Source organism: Malania oleifera, chromosome 12 (assembly GCF_029873635.1).
Source record: "Malania oleifera isolate guangnan ecotype guangnan chromosome 12, ASM2987363v1, whole genome shotgun sequence".
NCBI classification, from domain to species: Eukaryota; Viridiplantae; Streptophyta; class Magnoliopsida; order Santalales; family Ximeniaceae; genus Malania; species Malania oleifera.
In genome coordinates this window covers 16,367,708-16,382,842 of record NC_080428.1, presented here as the reverse complement: position 1 = coordinate 16,382,842, position 15,135 = coordinate 16,367,708, and the positions used below count along the sequence as shown (strand labels likewise).

At 37.1% G+C, this 15,135-nt stretch overlaps 1 protein-coding gene across 2 annotated transcripts in view; it reads left to right on the top strand.

Annotated features, from left to right (window-relative positions):
- The window catches only part of LOC131144064 (L-2-hydroxyglutarate dehydrogenase, mitochondrial), a 70,523-nt gene that overhangs the window by 16,488 nt on the left and 38,900 nt on the right, over positions 1-15,135 (top strand). For both annotated transcript variants that reach the window (XM_058092432.1, XM_058092431.1), the window contains exons 2-3: positions 912-1,193; positions 1,366-1,799. In XM_058092432.1, coding sequence (XP_057948415.1) covers positions 912-1,193; positions 1,366-1,799 — 716 coding nt within the window. The remainder of the gene's footprint in view (positions 1-911; positions 1,194-1,365; positions 1,800-15,135) is intronic.

Below are 15,135 nucleotides of genomic sequence, written 5' to 3'. Positions count from 1 at the left end.
TCTTTCATATCGTCACAACACTCCAATTTCCAATTTTTCAGTCCTTGAGAAGTTATTGTTTCTTGGAGTTTTTTCATGAGGAATTTGAGTGAGAGGGAAGTAGAGTTAGCCCAACTCTTGGGGGTGATTAATTCATTTATTACTTTTACTTGTTCTGATTCTAAAGTTTGTGCTTTAGATGGGTTGGGGGAGTTTGCTTGCAAATATTTTTTTTGATCATCTCACTTGTGGTTCTAATGGTTGTCTTTTTCCTTTGAATTCCTTCATCTCTAAAGCTATGACTTCATCTAAGCTTAGGGGCTTTTTTTTTTTTAATCCATTTTTGTTGATTAGTTAAACACTAATGATTGGCTTCATGTTAGAAGACCTTTGAAAGCTTTGTCTCTAGATGTTTGTTTTCTTTATTTCCAAAGCAACGAAACAAAAACTCATTTATTTTTGCATTGCCTTTTTTCTTGGGGCATTGGGTTCAAGCTTTTGGCATGTTTGGGGAGAAGTAGGTGCGCCCTTTTTCTGGAAGATTTTTTCCTTCAAAGGTATATGGGATTTGGAGGTCATAAGCAAGAGAACATGCTTTGGAGATGTGCAACTTTTGCTGTTTTGTGGTGTATTTGGTTAGAGCACAATTCTAAAATTTTAGAGGAAGGGTGATGAAATCAAATTTAGTGTGGTGTAGCTTTCTTTATCTGGGGTCTTTGGTGGTGTTTGGCTTTTGTTTTTATTTGGGGCTATGGCTCATTGATGTGCAGGGAGGGCTTTGGTGTTTTAATTACTTAATTAATTTTATCTATTCGATTTTTTGTTTTTCTGATCTTCTGAATTAGATGTGTTGATATTGTTCTTCCTTTAATAAAATTTATACTTTTTATATTAAAACCTTGTTTGGTCCAAACTTTTGACTGGCTTTGCAGGCAGTTTGTTGTGTAAGAGGAAGAGACTTGTTGTACAAGTATTGCTTGGATCATGGGGTGTCTCATAAACCGATTGGTAAGCTCCTAGTTGCTACTGGACCTTCAGAGATTCCAAAGTTGAATTATCTGATGAATCGTGGGATTGAAAATGGCGTTGATGGCTTGAGAATGATGGAGGGTTTTGAAGCCATGAGAATGGAACCAGAATTGCAATGTGTGAAAGCCTTGTGGTCACCTGCTTCTGGTATTGTCGATAGCCATTCCCTGATGCTATCTTTAGTGGTATGCCTTTCCATCTTGCTCTTCTCTATATTAAACAGACCTAGATTAACTTTGTGTTCATAGAGAATCTTTATATCCATATTCTTTGCTGCATGTCTTGTTCTTCTGATTTACCCTTTTTTTTATTAGTTATAACATCAATGACAAGGATATATCCCCAACATGTGTCCAGGGGGAAGCTGAAAATCATAGAACAACTTTCTCTTACAATACTATTGTTGTTGGTGGCCATCTTGAAAGCAACCGTATTTGCCTACATATCACTGAAAGAAATGCTATTGAAAACTTGAATGGGAGGTTTTCTTTGCGCCCAGAGCTTGTTTTAATTCCTAAGCTTGTAGTGAACTCTGCAGGCTTGAGTGCCATAGCCCTGGCGAAGAGATTTGACGGCATAAATAGTGGGGTTATTCCAGCTGCATATTATGCTCGTGGTTGCTACTTCACTCTATCAAATGCTAAATGTCCTTTCAAACATTTGATTTATCCTATGCCTGAGGATGGCGGCATCGGAGTGCATGTTACTTTGGATCTAAATGGCCAAGTCAAATTTGGCCCTGATGTTGAATGGATTGACAGCATAGATGACATTTCAAGCTTCTTGAACAAGTACTCTTTCTTTATATCCTCATTCTCATTCTACACATTTTAGAACTTCTAACATAATTAAATTAGTCACAGGTTCTGTCAAGGTTGTTAAAATTGAGATTCAGGATTGGAATGAAGCATCAGATTAAGGATTGTAGGGTTCTACTAGCAATATAAAATCAATGTAACACTTGTTTTTTTTTTTCATGTTATTTCTTCATCAATTTCAATATTATAAACCTAAAAAAAGTTGGCTAGCTAGCAAGCCTTTAGGACTAGGAAAATAACAAGTGGCTCATACAGTGAAGCCCTCATATAACAAAGAGATCAAGTATTTGAATTGTTGGATTCCTAATTCAATCAAATCAATGTACAATGTGAAGGAATAAATATGTCTTTAGCAAAACCTCAGCCCAGATATTTGTATACTGTGTACTGTGTCTAATGAGGCTATTAGCCATATGTTCATTCATTGTAAGGTAGTGAGGTACATGTGAGACAATTTGTTTTCATACTCTGGTGGTGAGGATTAGGCAGCCCCGGCTACCATTCAGTATCTTTTTTTAAAGGTGAAGCTTTGGGGGTTTGGGAAGGAGAAGAGAGATGATATTTTGGGAGTATGCTGTTTTTACAGTTCTTTGGTCACTTTAGTTTGGAATTTAATGCTTGAGTTTTTAAAGATCATAAGAATTCTTCAAGATTGCTTTGGTAGAAAGTTATTTTTCTTGCTTCTTTTTGGGTTCATTCTTTTGGGGGTTGTTGGGGGTCTTTTGCTGTCCCATATTCAAAAGGACTGGAAGGCAGCATTCATGTAATTTTTTAGTTTTTTCTTTTTTTTGCACTTTTTGCTTGGAGGATTTCTTATCCTCATTCCACTGTAATTGTGTCTTCTATTTAATTGATTTGTTTTATTATCAAAGTCAATACTTTTGTATGAAAAAATATTGAATAAATACTTATGGAAGGGAAAACATATATATATATTAATGCAAATCAGTTGACAAGCGACCATATAACATGAACATTATACATTATATAAAAAAAGCCAAACTATCATGGTAGCTCCTTAACATTAATGTGAGCCTCCAAGCTCATTTAATTAAAATCATCATTATTGTTATTATCATCAAATGCATTAGTGTACTAAATATCTTGCTACATCCTCAACCTAAACATCGATGTTTAAAGTTTCACAGGTTGAACCATTTAATGAACATAAATCTAGACATAAAATTTTGAGTCCATAAATTTTTTATTATTAAATACATCAAATCATTCCTTAAGTTGTCCTTGTGCAAGCTATTCAGCCAAGGTTTTAAATTTTGATTCTGACTAAAATTCTGAATCTTCATAAATATGATTATTTCGATGGAGATTTCAATGTTGATTTCAATTTTAAAAAATGATAAAATCAGTTGTGAGACAGGCATTTTTATATAAAAATTTGAAATTTTTAATAGACAACATAATGCAAGATTAGAACTAAAATATTGTAAATAAAAGCATCAATCACAAGTTTGTGGTGCATAAGTTGCAATCATTGTATGACCAAAACCATATTAAACATCTTCAGTTAATATTACGAAATTCATAACTCGGTTAAATGCTAGTTCTTATGCAAATGCACCTATTTAGACATAAAAGGTCGAATATAATGTTGTAGTTAATACGGCGTCCCCTGCCCACAAGGTTCCCTGCTTTGTAAGGGTAGAGGGAGGGTCATCACAATGTACGTAGCATTTCTTTTGCTTTTGTGTAGAGGGGCTGTTTCCTTTGACTTGAATGCATGACCAACCGGTCATAAACGAGCAACCTTAACATTGATCCAACACCCGTCCTCAAAATGTTGTAGTTAATATCTGAGTTCAATCAGCATAATTTTTTTTTGCAACAATTTAAGTTTGCATAAAATTGTAGGTGTCTTAAAGCTATGACATCCTTATATTTTTAGTAAATGAAGTACATTTGTTAACACAAACAAATTCAATTTGGAGGGTTTTGATTTTCACAGTAGAATGTTTCAAGGATCTCTACATTAAGCAACAAACTTTGGCTTTGAGTATCCATCCAAAAAATTTCTAGTTCTTGTTTTTTATGTTCCTTTTCCATTGAGTAATTTATTTTTCTTTGCATGAATCCCCTGGCATCCAGAATGATATTGTTAACTTTGATAGTGGTATTTTGCCTACTTGTCTTGATGCCTCAATTGAAAAGAATTATGCGCTGTGCCAAGGAGAGATAGTTCTTATAGGGAGGATCATGACCTTAGATCCACTGGGTGATGAGAGGGACAACTAGACCCGTAGGATGGATAAAATGCAGTGCAAGTAGTCAACCCTCTAGGTCAGATTTTGAAGGTTGTTGCGTCCCCTAGAACTTACGAGGGGGAAAAAGAGAGTGGAGAAGGGACTACAAAAATTGAAATCCTTGTTCAATTATAACAAGTCAAGTTTCATTCAAATTAATTATTTGAATTAAGTGTTTTTATGTAAGTGATAAGTAAAAAAGCAGTTACCCTTGATCCTATTAGGGGGATCAAATTGATTATAGAAACATGATATTAATTAGTCAATTTATTAGTGATTAGGGAAAAATATTATCTGGAGTCTATTTGTACATATATTGTAAAGGGGTCTTGTAGGCAGGAAGGTAAGAGAGTTGGGGCTAGTGAGGTGTCTTGACAAAGCTGTTGAGTTGGAATGTTAGTGGGTTTGGAAGTTTGAGGAATCCTTGTAAGATCAAGGAGATTATGGGCAAAGTTCCCCCTAATATTGTCTTGTTGCAAGAGTCTTAAGTTAGTGCAAGTGAATGAGTTTCTTATTGGAAGTCTTTGAGATTCTAGGTTCAAGAATTTTGTGTGGTTAGCTTCTATTGGTTTCTTAATTGGTATTTTGATTACTTGGGGTACTAGCTTTTCTTGCAAGCTGGCATTTGCTTCTTTCCGTTTCTATGTCTGTATTTTTAGACATTAAAGGTAAGGTTTGTGGTGGCTTACTTTGGTTTATGGTCCCAATTGTCCTCGATTGAGGGTTTTTATTTTTATTTTTTATTTTATGGGATGAGTTTGCTGCAGCCTATGGTTTGTGTTCTCCTAATTGGTGTCTTGGTGATGACTTTAATGTCATTAGATCCAGTAATGAAAAATTGGGAGATTCTAGGATCTCTCCTTGCATGGGGGTTTTGATTCTTTCATTAGGGCGGTGTGATAAGGCCACTACGCAATATAGGGTAAAAAAAGAGAAGAGCTGCAGCCCTAAGGGCTCCTGCGTGTACTATTGTGTGCCGCTGTCACCATTGCTAGTCACCAGGCTCCTTATTGCCATTGCGAGGCCTCTCTGGAGCTTCTCTCGCTCTCTCTCACTACAAGGAACCACCATCCTTGATCTCCTTTTACAGCACCATTGTCACTAGCACGCAAGCTGTCAATGCCACCACAGTGCCTCCGTCCTATTGTTGTGCCGTCTGCCACGAGTACCACCATCATTTACCTTGCTTCATTGCATGCATCCGAAGCTGTAAAGGCCCCTGTGTGAGTCACACCTAGGGATGGTAAGAAGGATGGCTCTCTCCCTAGAGCAAAGGACCCTTGCTCACTCTCCTCGCTCTTTTGGTCATGACCTTGGTGTTGTTAGGTATTTACGATCATGGTAGTCAGATAGTATCAAGAAAATCTAATGCTAATGGAGTTCAATCGATTCTTGAGGTTGTTGCTTGCTCGATTCCTAATGATGGACTTTGTTTGATTCTCAAGGATGGAGTACGACCAATCCCTAAGGATGTGTTGGAGGTGGTGTGTGTTTGTTGTGGGGAAAAGATGCAAGAGGAGACCTTGTCAATGACTTTGCACGATCAATCATTGTTGTTGAGGGAGAAGGTTCCAACAAAGAAGGCTGGACCAGAGGTGGCTAGGGTTTCTTGCATGGACGAAGGGATGGTGAGAGTTAGGTAGGCTGGGCCTGAGTCTTTGACAATTAATATAGATATGGGCTGGATGTGTGAGAGCAATAAAGGCCTTTTAAATTTTTTTGATGGGCCTATTGGTTAAGGAGGCCCAAGAGCATACTTTGATTCTATATTGAGCCAATTTAGAGAGGGGAATATTCTGCAGGGTAAATCGTGGTTGGGCTAATCAAACAGGCAAATGCTTAGTCAGGTCTCTAGTAAAAAAGTATTCCCTCTTCTGAAAACTTGTGAGGTTACGGGAATTAATATCTCCATGAATTGAAGAAAGATGCAGGCAATTCAGTGCTTCAATCGTCTTCAAATAAGATCTATGGTAGTCAAGAGGAGAGAAGAAAGCAAAAAAAGATGAGGAGGAATCATATAGATGGGTTGCTAGAAACTCTACTAATTTTCTAGAGAGTGATGTAACTCCTTCTTTTGGAGAAGAATGATAGTAGGCAGGGTTCTAGGATTGAGTTTGGGGGATCTTCTTCTAGGAATTTTGATTCTTGTGAAGTTGAAAATCAGGACTCTATTGTTGGTTTGGAAGGGAATTCAAATCATGAGGGTGTCAATTTGGATAATTTGAAGAGTCAAAAGGTTTACACTCGTCATAAGGGTGTGCAATTAGGTTTTGAAATGAGGAAGTAATTTTGAGTGCAGTGGAGTAGCCAACGTGAGAGGGTTAATACAAGGAAGGATAGTAAGAGATGGGGGGATGTATGATGACAAGGGTTTACTTTTTGGATCAAATTCGGGAGTAGTAAGGATTTTCTTCCAACTCTTCTTTTGATTGTCTCAGGGATTTAACTTATATGCTGCCTCCTCTATAGAAGGTTCAGATGGAATTAATATTTTTGAGAATGATGTTTCTATAAAAGAACTGAAGGTAGAAGATGGAATTCTGCCCACTCCAGTTCAAGCATCCATTGATAAAGACATTCAAACTCATAATTTTTTGGATAGTTTGGCCCTCACGTTGGCTGATCATGGAGGAAACGAAGTTAGGCTTAATAGGGATAAATCTAAGGCGAAGAAGGGTTACAGGGAATTAGCGAATTTGAAGTGTTTGGTGAACTATGACGGAAAGGGATTAAAGAGGGGTTTTCTTGGATTATTTCAGATTTTATTTTTATTTTAATTATTTTATTAATATATATATATATATGTATGTATATATATATATATATATATATATTTCTTTTTAGTGCTTTGATTTTTTTTTTTTTGTTTTTGAGGATTTAGTATCCTTGTTCTGATTGTACATTCTCTCTCGTAATATATCTTCTTTTATTATCAATTTTTTTTCCTTTCTTTAGGGGTTGTGATTTAAGGGATGCCTCTATCTATCTTTCCTTGGGTTTTCAATAAGGGGCACCCTATCTAGAGTAAGGTCTTTAGCCTTCTTGCTCATGGGATCTTTAGAAAGATTGCAGCTCGCGCTAGGCGCTAATGTTCATTTCACTTGGTTTGCAGCTGGTAATAGGTCCATAGCTACTAGGATTGACAGATTCATATTTTCTATAGATTGGGAGGACGCCTTTCTTAACCTGACTCAAGAAGTTCTTTATATAGTGGTTTTTGATCACTGCCCCTCAGTACTTGAATCATATGCTATAAAGTGGGGTCCATCAACAATTCATTTTGAAAATAAGTGGTAGACACTTGACACATCACGACTTTCGGAGGCTAGCTAGGGAGTGGTGGATAGAGTGTAATGTGGAGGTTTGAGAAGGACTTTTTTTGTGAGACAGCTGAATTTTTTGAAAGATAAACTTAGAACTTTGAATTTGGAGGTTTTTGGTGATGTGCACTCTAGAAAAAAAAAAAGATATTTTACAAGAACTTGGCGCAATGACCAGTTAGTTGAGGAGGGGCCTCTCCCCAGAAGATTTAGTGGGTAGAAGGGTTCTGTTGTATGATGAGTTTGAGCAGGTTCTTTTGTGGGAAGAGGTTAACTGGCACCAGAAGTCTAAAGGTTGAACTGTGTTAGGGAGGGAGACAGTAATATGACTTCCTTCGGTTGGCGAATGGGAGGAGGAATTTTATAAAAGAATTGGAGGATGATAGGGGCGTGATTACTGGAACCCTGTTTGCATTGCAAATGTGATTATTGATTTTTACAGGATTTTTTTTCTTCTTCTGAGGATGGAGGTAGGGCTATGATTGAGGAGTTGGATTGGTGCCTTTTTCCATGGAGGTAGTGTCTTGGTGGATACTACTTCCCTTGGTCAGAGTGTGTTCATTGGTGATAGACAGATTTTAGATGCAACGTTGGAAGGTAATGAGGTTGTTGGTGATGCTGTTAGAAGAAATAAGATAGGCTTGGTTTTGGAATCAGATTTTGAAAGTGCTTATGGCTATATTAGTTGGGGTTTCTTGGATAAAGTGCTAGACAGAAAAGGATTTAGAGTGATATGGAGGAATTGGAGTAAGGGGGTGCCTGTCATCTATGGTCTTTTTTGTTGTACTGAATTGGGAGGCTAATCCCTGGTTTAGAGCCTTTAAGGGTCTAAGACAGTTCAGTGAGATCCTCCATCCCCTTTCAAGAATGTATCTAGCTTGCTAGCTAGGACCTAGTAAGTTCTTCCTTCATCAATTTGGCCCTAAAAAAATCTGAATAGTTTGAACTGCAAAGGGCAGACTGTTGCTAGCTTGTTTATTTAATAATTGTATTAAAAAGAAAAGCAAAAAGAATGAAGAGAAAAAGGAAGAAGAAATTGCTAATATTAATTCAATGAACTGACGTAAACATTTTTGTTTCTGTAGTTTTTTCATTGGACCATAAGCAGAAGAAGAAGGAGAAGGAAAAAGAGAAGGAAGAGAAAGAAAAGAAAAAGAAAAGCTTTTTGTTGAAGAAAGTTCTATATGCTCTCTGCTTTGGGAAAAGAAAAACTGTAGGTCTCTGGATTTTCGATGATAAGAGAAAAAGAAGAGGAAGAAATTTAAATAAAAACTACATAGATAATGCATAACTGCTACATCCTTGCAACTTCAACCTCATTGCGACTTTCTATTTGTTGAAGCTCTCTGCTTATCTCAATGCTCTTAGCTGGCCTTGACTATTGTTGGAAGAAGGAACAATCCGAGGCTATTGATAGACAACTTGAGATTTGCCTATCAAGAACTCTAAGCTCTTAGAGAGATTTTGATTCTGAAGGAAGAGAGCTTCTAAGGGATGCTCAGTTGCTCTCTTGACTTGGGTCAATCAAATCCGAGAACATGCTTGTTATTTTGCCCTAATTTTGATGCATTTGGGCCAACTAGAACAAATTTTGTGTCTTGCAAAATCAAAGTGTTTGGGCCAATAAAAATATATATTGGGCATTTTTCTTTAAAACCCTAAATAGGAAAAATCCATATTCCATTGCTCAAGTAGGATCGTGATTCTAAAATCCTAACCATCCAGATAGGATCCTATGGGATCCTACTTAATTTAGATTCTTCTTAAGATCCGGATTGATTAGGCAAGTTGGGATTGTAGGATCGCACAATCAAGATCGGGATTTTGATGGCCATGGGGTTGATAGGGGCTTGGTGGAAGGAATTAAGGCAGGTCTTGAGAACTTACCCATATGGCATTTGCAATTTTTTTCCAAATGAGACCAATTCTTTTTCTTTTTGTGGATATGGGTATTCTTCAATATGTTAACCATTTTGCAGGTGTTTGAAAAAGTGTGATATCATAGGATTAATTTCTTTGAGAGTGACAATAGGGGTATTGGGATCAACAAAGTTCTTTTTCTTCGATAGCTAACTGTGGTGTTCCGAGTTGGTTTGACACTTATTTAGGTGTTCTCTTAAGTGGTTACCCTTTTGTTGAATCTTTTGAGACCTGGTTTTTGAAAGAGCTGCCAGGAGGTTGGATGGGTGGAAAGGAGGCATTTTCATTCTTGGGGGTCATACCTGTATTTGTGCTTGTCTTTCTTCCATACCCTTGTATTACTCATCCTTATTCAAAATTCTCGTAAGAGTGGATCGTAGACTAGAGGAATTGATGAGGAATTTCTTGTTGTTGAGAGTAGGTGGGTGTGAGAGAGATCGTCTTGTAAGTTGGGAGAGGGGGGGGGGGGTGGGGGTTGTGAGTAGATCCAAAAGGGTGGGATGTCCGAGTTTGGGTAATTTGGTTCCAAAAGCATTTCTTTGGTGGGGAAGTGGTTGTGGCACTTTCTTATAGAACCTGACTCTCTGGCACAGTGTAATACACAGTGATTTTTGTCCTCTTTAAAACATATGGGATGCTAAAGTTGGGGTTAATATAACCCATTCAAGTCTCTGGAAATTTGTGTCTTAGATTTATCACTCATTTTTCCCTCTTGTTTGATATGGTGTTGGTGATTGGGAGATTATTTGTTTTAGGGAGAACTAGGATTTGGGAGGCTCCTTTGGCTGCTACGTATCGTCGTCTCTATCAATTATCTTCTTTTCATCATTCCACTAAATCTACATTCTTCCCCTTGCAAGACAATGTATTTTTAGGATTTTTATTTTGTGAGGAATCAAAATAAGAGAGACCAGTGAGCTTTTCAATTTGCTCATTGTGCTTCATTCTCTTCAGCTCCAGTTGGGGAGTAACCAAAAAGTTTGGGGTTTAGATTCTTCTGGGGTTTTCTTGTAAATCTTTCTTTTTTCATTTGATTCATGTTCCTAATGCTACTCCTTTTGCCCCTACTGTTTCATTTGGAAAGTCAAAGTCCTTCTAAGGTGAGCACCTTACGGGGATCTTGGGAAAAATTAATAGCAATGACTTGCTTTTGAAATGCAGACTGAAAAGTTTTTATTGTATGATGTTCAAGTCCTTTGTTTCAAAAGTGGAGACTTATCACATTTTTTCTTACACTGTCATTTCTCTTGGACCCTTTGGAGTAAGTTTGGTGTTTTTGGAGAGAATGTAGTGTGTCCTTCCTTCCTGGAGGCATTATGTGCTTTGATGTTTAAGGACTTTGGGAAGGGGAAGGAGAGAAAAGCTCTGTGGCATGTCCAGTGCTATCTTTTGGTGAATTCGGATAGAGAGGAATGCTAGAATCCTTAGGAACTTGGTTGCTCCTCTCAAATTGCTTTGGAATAGAGTGGTGTTTCTTGTGTGCTTGTGGGTTTCAGATGGTTTCTTTTAGTGTGACTGGGTTGCTTTGCTCGTGTAGAGCTGATTTGTAATCCTGGTTTTCTGGTTTTTTAGTTTGCTTTTTTTTTTTTTTTTGGTCTTTTTTTGGGGGGGGGGGGTGTGGGGGGGATGATATTTCTCATCCTCCTCACTTAGCTTCTTTTTCCTGTTGTACTCTTTCTCTAATAGAAAAGGGAGTTCTGAGGCCCCAAGGCTCCCTGCTTTGCGAGGGTAGCCCTAGTGTGCACAGCCTCAGCTCTGATTTTATGTGGAGAGGCAGTTTCCTTGGATTAGAACCCGTGACCAACTGGTCACAAAGTAGCAACCTTACCGTTGATCCAAGGCCTGTCCTTTGTTTGTACTCTCTCTCTCTCTCACATAAATTTCTTTGTTTATCCAAAAAAAAAAAAAATCCAAGTTCAAGGAAAATTTTCCATATATATAGCCAAATTTTGAATGAATTTGGTTGAAATTTTGAGATTTTGATAGATTTATGGAAATTTCGTTAGAAATTCTGTAAGATGAAAATTGACCACCATTTTAATTTCAAGGGTGGTGGAAATTGGAAATTTTGAAAGTTTGTGGAAATTTAACATAATTTATAATAGGAATGATCCTATCATGATCCTATTGATGCACCCTGCTAATTTACGAGACTATATGGGATCTGAATTGTTTTGGTAAAATAGGATTTGGATTGTTATGGCTAAACAGGATTAATAGGATGGGGTGATTTTGTGTTCTAGTTTGTGATTTTTTTTAATAAAAATTTATTATAAAACATAACCTATTAATGAGAAGAAATAATTAGGAGGATAAGAAATCCTCCTAGAAAGAAGTTAGAAAATAAGCAAACTAAAAAACAATTACATCAAAGCTGCCTTCCAATTCCTTTGGATATTGGACAGTGTTAGAACCCCCCAAAACCCTAAAAGAATGTGCCCAAAATGAAGCAAAAAAAGTAGCTTTCTACCAAAACAAAATTGGGGAAGTCTTATGATCTTTGAAGATTCTAGCATTCCTTTTGAGTCAAAGCAACCACAGCATCGTAAAAGTTGTGCAGTCCCAAAAGTTCCTTCCTCTTTTATTGTTTTCAAAACCCCAGAACTTCACCATCAAAAAGTCATTAATAGTCTTTGGAGCCACCAATCCTCTCCAAATTATGAAAACAGATTGTTCCACATGTGAATGGACCATTTCGACTCAATTAGGAGGCCTATGTCGAGGAATAGGGTCAATGGTTTATTGGGTCCGAAACCCAAATATTCTTAGTTGGTTGTTTTAACTTTTAAGTATGTGTGTGTAGTTTGATTGTATTAGGATTATGTATGTTGGGGGCTTGCTTGTAGTAATTGTGTATTCTATGGGTATGTTTGTAATGCAATGTAGTTTAAGGGGTATGTATGTAATTTCATGCGTTTAGAGGCTTTCTTATAAATAGTGTGTGAAAACCATGATGTAGGCAGTTGTTGATGAATTTGAATTGAATTGAACGTGAGTTTTCCCCTCTGGTGTCCCCCTTCTCCTTCCCTCTCCTTCCTTCCTCTCTTCTTTTTCTCTCTCCATGGCTGCAGAACCTTGATGCTGCCACTGCATCATTTGGTATCAGAGCCCAATATCGATCTCTATTTTTCCATTTTAAATCCCCCATTTTCCCCTTCTCACTTCTCTTCTCCCCTACCATATTCTTCTTCTCCCTCCCTTGTTCTTTCCTTCTCTCCTCTGTTCTGTAACTTCTCGCTTCCTCTATGCTGCTTCTTTTTCTTTTGTTGTTCTCTGGCTTTCTATTCTGCCTTTGTTCTGTTCTCTCACTCTTTGTATTAAACTATTAATCCTCCCTTCTTCTCTGCTCTGTATTTCTCCCTTTTTCTTCTTCTTCTTCTTCTTCCATTCTCTCCATTAATCTCTTCCTCTCTATGTGTCTCTCATCTCAATATCTGGTCTGACACTTCAGTATTTAAAGAAGAAAAAAGGACCGAAAACAGTTTCTGAACAAATTCCAAAATTCGTGTCATGCCCCCAGATCTCAAACACTACTTTCCAATGATTATCCTGCAACACCACCCACGCCATCAAAGACAGAACACCCCGACACCCCTTCCCCTACAATGTTATCGCCTTCCGATTACCAGAACGGCCTCACACATTGGCCAAAAGAATTCCAGCCATCAGCCCCCTTGAATCCTTAACTTCTGGTGATTTTCTTAACACACTGCCACCACCACTAAATTCTTCATCCCCTGATCTCCCCTCAACCAAATTTTCATCATTGGAGCCTCTCCGGTGGCAACTCACGTGCCCCCACGTGCTTCGACCTGAAGTGGGATTCTGCCAGACTCCCCTGCTCCTGCCAGAGTCGCAAGAAATTGGTTCCAGCTATGAGAAATGGTGTTTTCTCCTGATATTATGATTTGCAGCATGATATTTTGGTTCCCAACTTGAAATTGTGCAAGTGAGTGCGATAATTTGCTACAAGAAGCAAGAAATTGCTGCTGCCAGCATAAAATCAGGTTTTATTGCTGCATTTGTCAGTTCTGTTAGTGAATTTGTTTATTTTTTGCATGATACTCAAAATTAAAGGCTACTTGAAGATTGTCCTTAAATAATTGAAAGTGAAGTTTATGATTTGCACCATAAAATTGCATCATGGAGACCAATGTTGAATTGTCTACAAAGGTGGAGCTGTTGTCCGGTAGGGTACGAAACATGGAAAATGCTTTGGAAACTATTACTGGTGCTTTGAATAGGCTAATAACCGAAGTTGCAGCCTTAGGAAAAAGGCCCATGGAATTTCCTACCAAGCATGATGGTGGAATAGCTGCTGTCCCTCATGCTTTTGAGTTGCGTGAAGGCCGAAATGAATTAAACTAGAGTCTCAAATTTCAATGGTGATGGTTCTTGTAATGAATTTGATGATTGGGTGTATTCTTCGGAGTACTATTTCTGATGGTATGAAATGAATGAGGCTAGAAAGGTGTGCTTTTTTGAATCAAAATTGAAAGGAACTGCTCGAATTTGGTGGATTAAACAATAGGACATATTTAGAAAAAGGAGATTTGGAGAGATTACAGCATGGCATGGAGATGAAGTGAGCTATATAGGACCAATTTGTGCCCCCAAATCATTAGCAGAGTGTTCTTCTCTAGCTCTTTTACTTGAAGCAAGAAGAAAAGACAATGATGGAGTGCAATAGTAGATTCTATCATTTGGCTACTCGTGCCGGTATTGGAATGGAAAGAGGACGTTATGATATCTTTGTATAGAAAAGGGCTGCATCTATTGCCTCCAAACTTATTGCATGTTGTCTCATTACAACTAGGGATGCAACATAGGTTGCCACTCAGATTGAGGATGATTTGTAATGTAATCCTCCTAGAGCTACATCAGTCCTTTCTATTTGAGAAGAGTACTAGTGGAGTTGTACGAGAGAAGTCAGTTTAGCAATTGGTTAAAAGTGTAGAGACTGATACCTCTTGGAAGACTCCTGAGCATTTCAGAACAACTTCTAAGAGCCAATCATCACTCAAATACTTTAAATGTCAAGGTTTTGGACCAAGATCTAAAATTTTGATTTCGATTAAATTTTTGAAGCTCCAAAAGTAGAAAAATTTTGACAGAAATTTTGATTTCAATGTCAATTTTGATTTAAAGAACTATGGCACTTAGTAGTAAAGCATGAAATTCTTTTGTGAAACGTTAGAGACATATATGTTGAGTAAATATGTGTATTAAATATATTTGGTTGATATAAATGTAATTCATAAATCAATTAAATATTATTATTATACCAATTAAGATAATTTAGACATGAATTGTTAAATAAAACATTGTTGTAAGTTTAATTTTTCATACAATTTCAGAAGTCTTTTGTAATAATTTTTTATTCAATTTAAAAAATAAGAAAAATTAAGTGAGAAATTTCACTTTGCGTCTAAATCTTGCATTTGAATTCCAAGGTAATTTCATTCTATAGTTAAAGTTTTAACAAATTTTGCTAAAATTTTGAGATTTTGATAAATTTTTAATGATTCTTTTAAATTACGACAGAAATTATGTAAGGCGGAAATCGACTGGCATTTTGATTTTGAGGTGATGGAAACGGGAAATTTGACGAAAATTTTCTGTAGTTTCATGGAAACTTAGGACTATTTTTTGGACATTGAGCTGCACAATGTCCTCACCAATTCATGGCTGTTGCAGAAAAAGAAGAAGAAGAAGATGATGATACTCAAGTAGTTGAAGCTCAAACAGAAATTCCAAGTAACCTAGATGATGATGGCAATTTGAAAACCTCTTTAGTGCTTCAACATATGC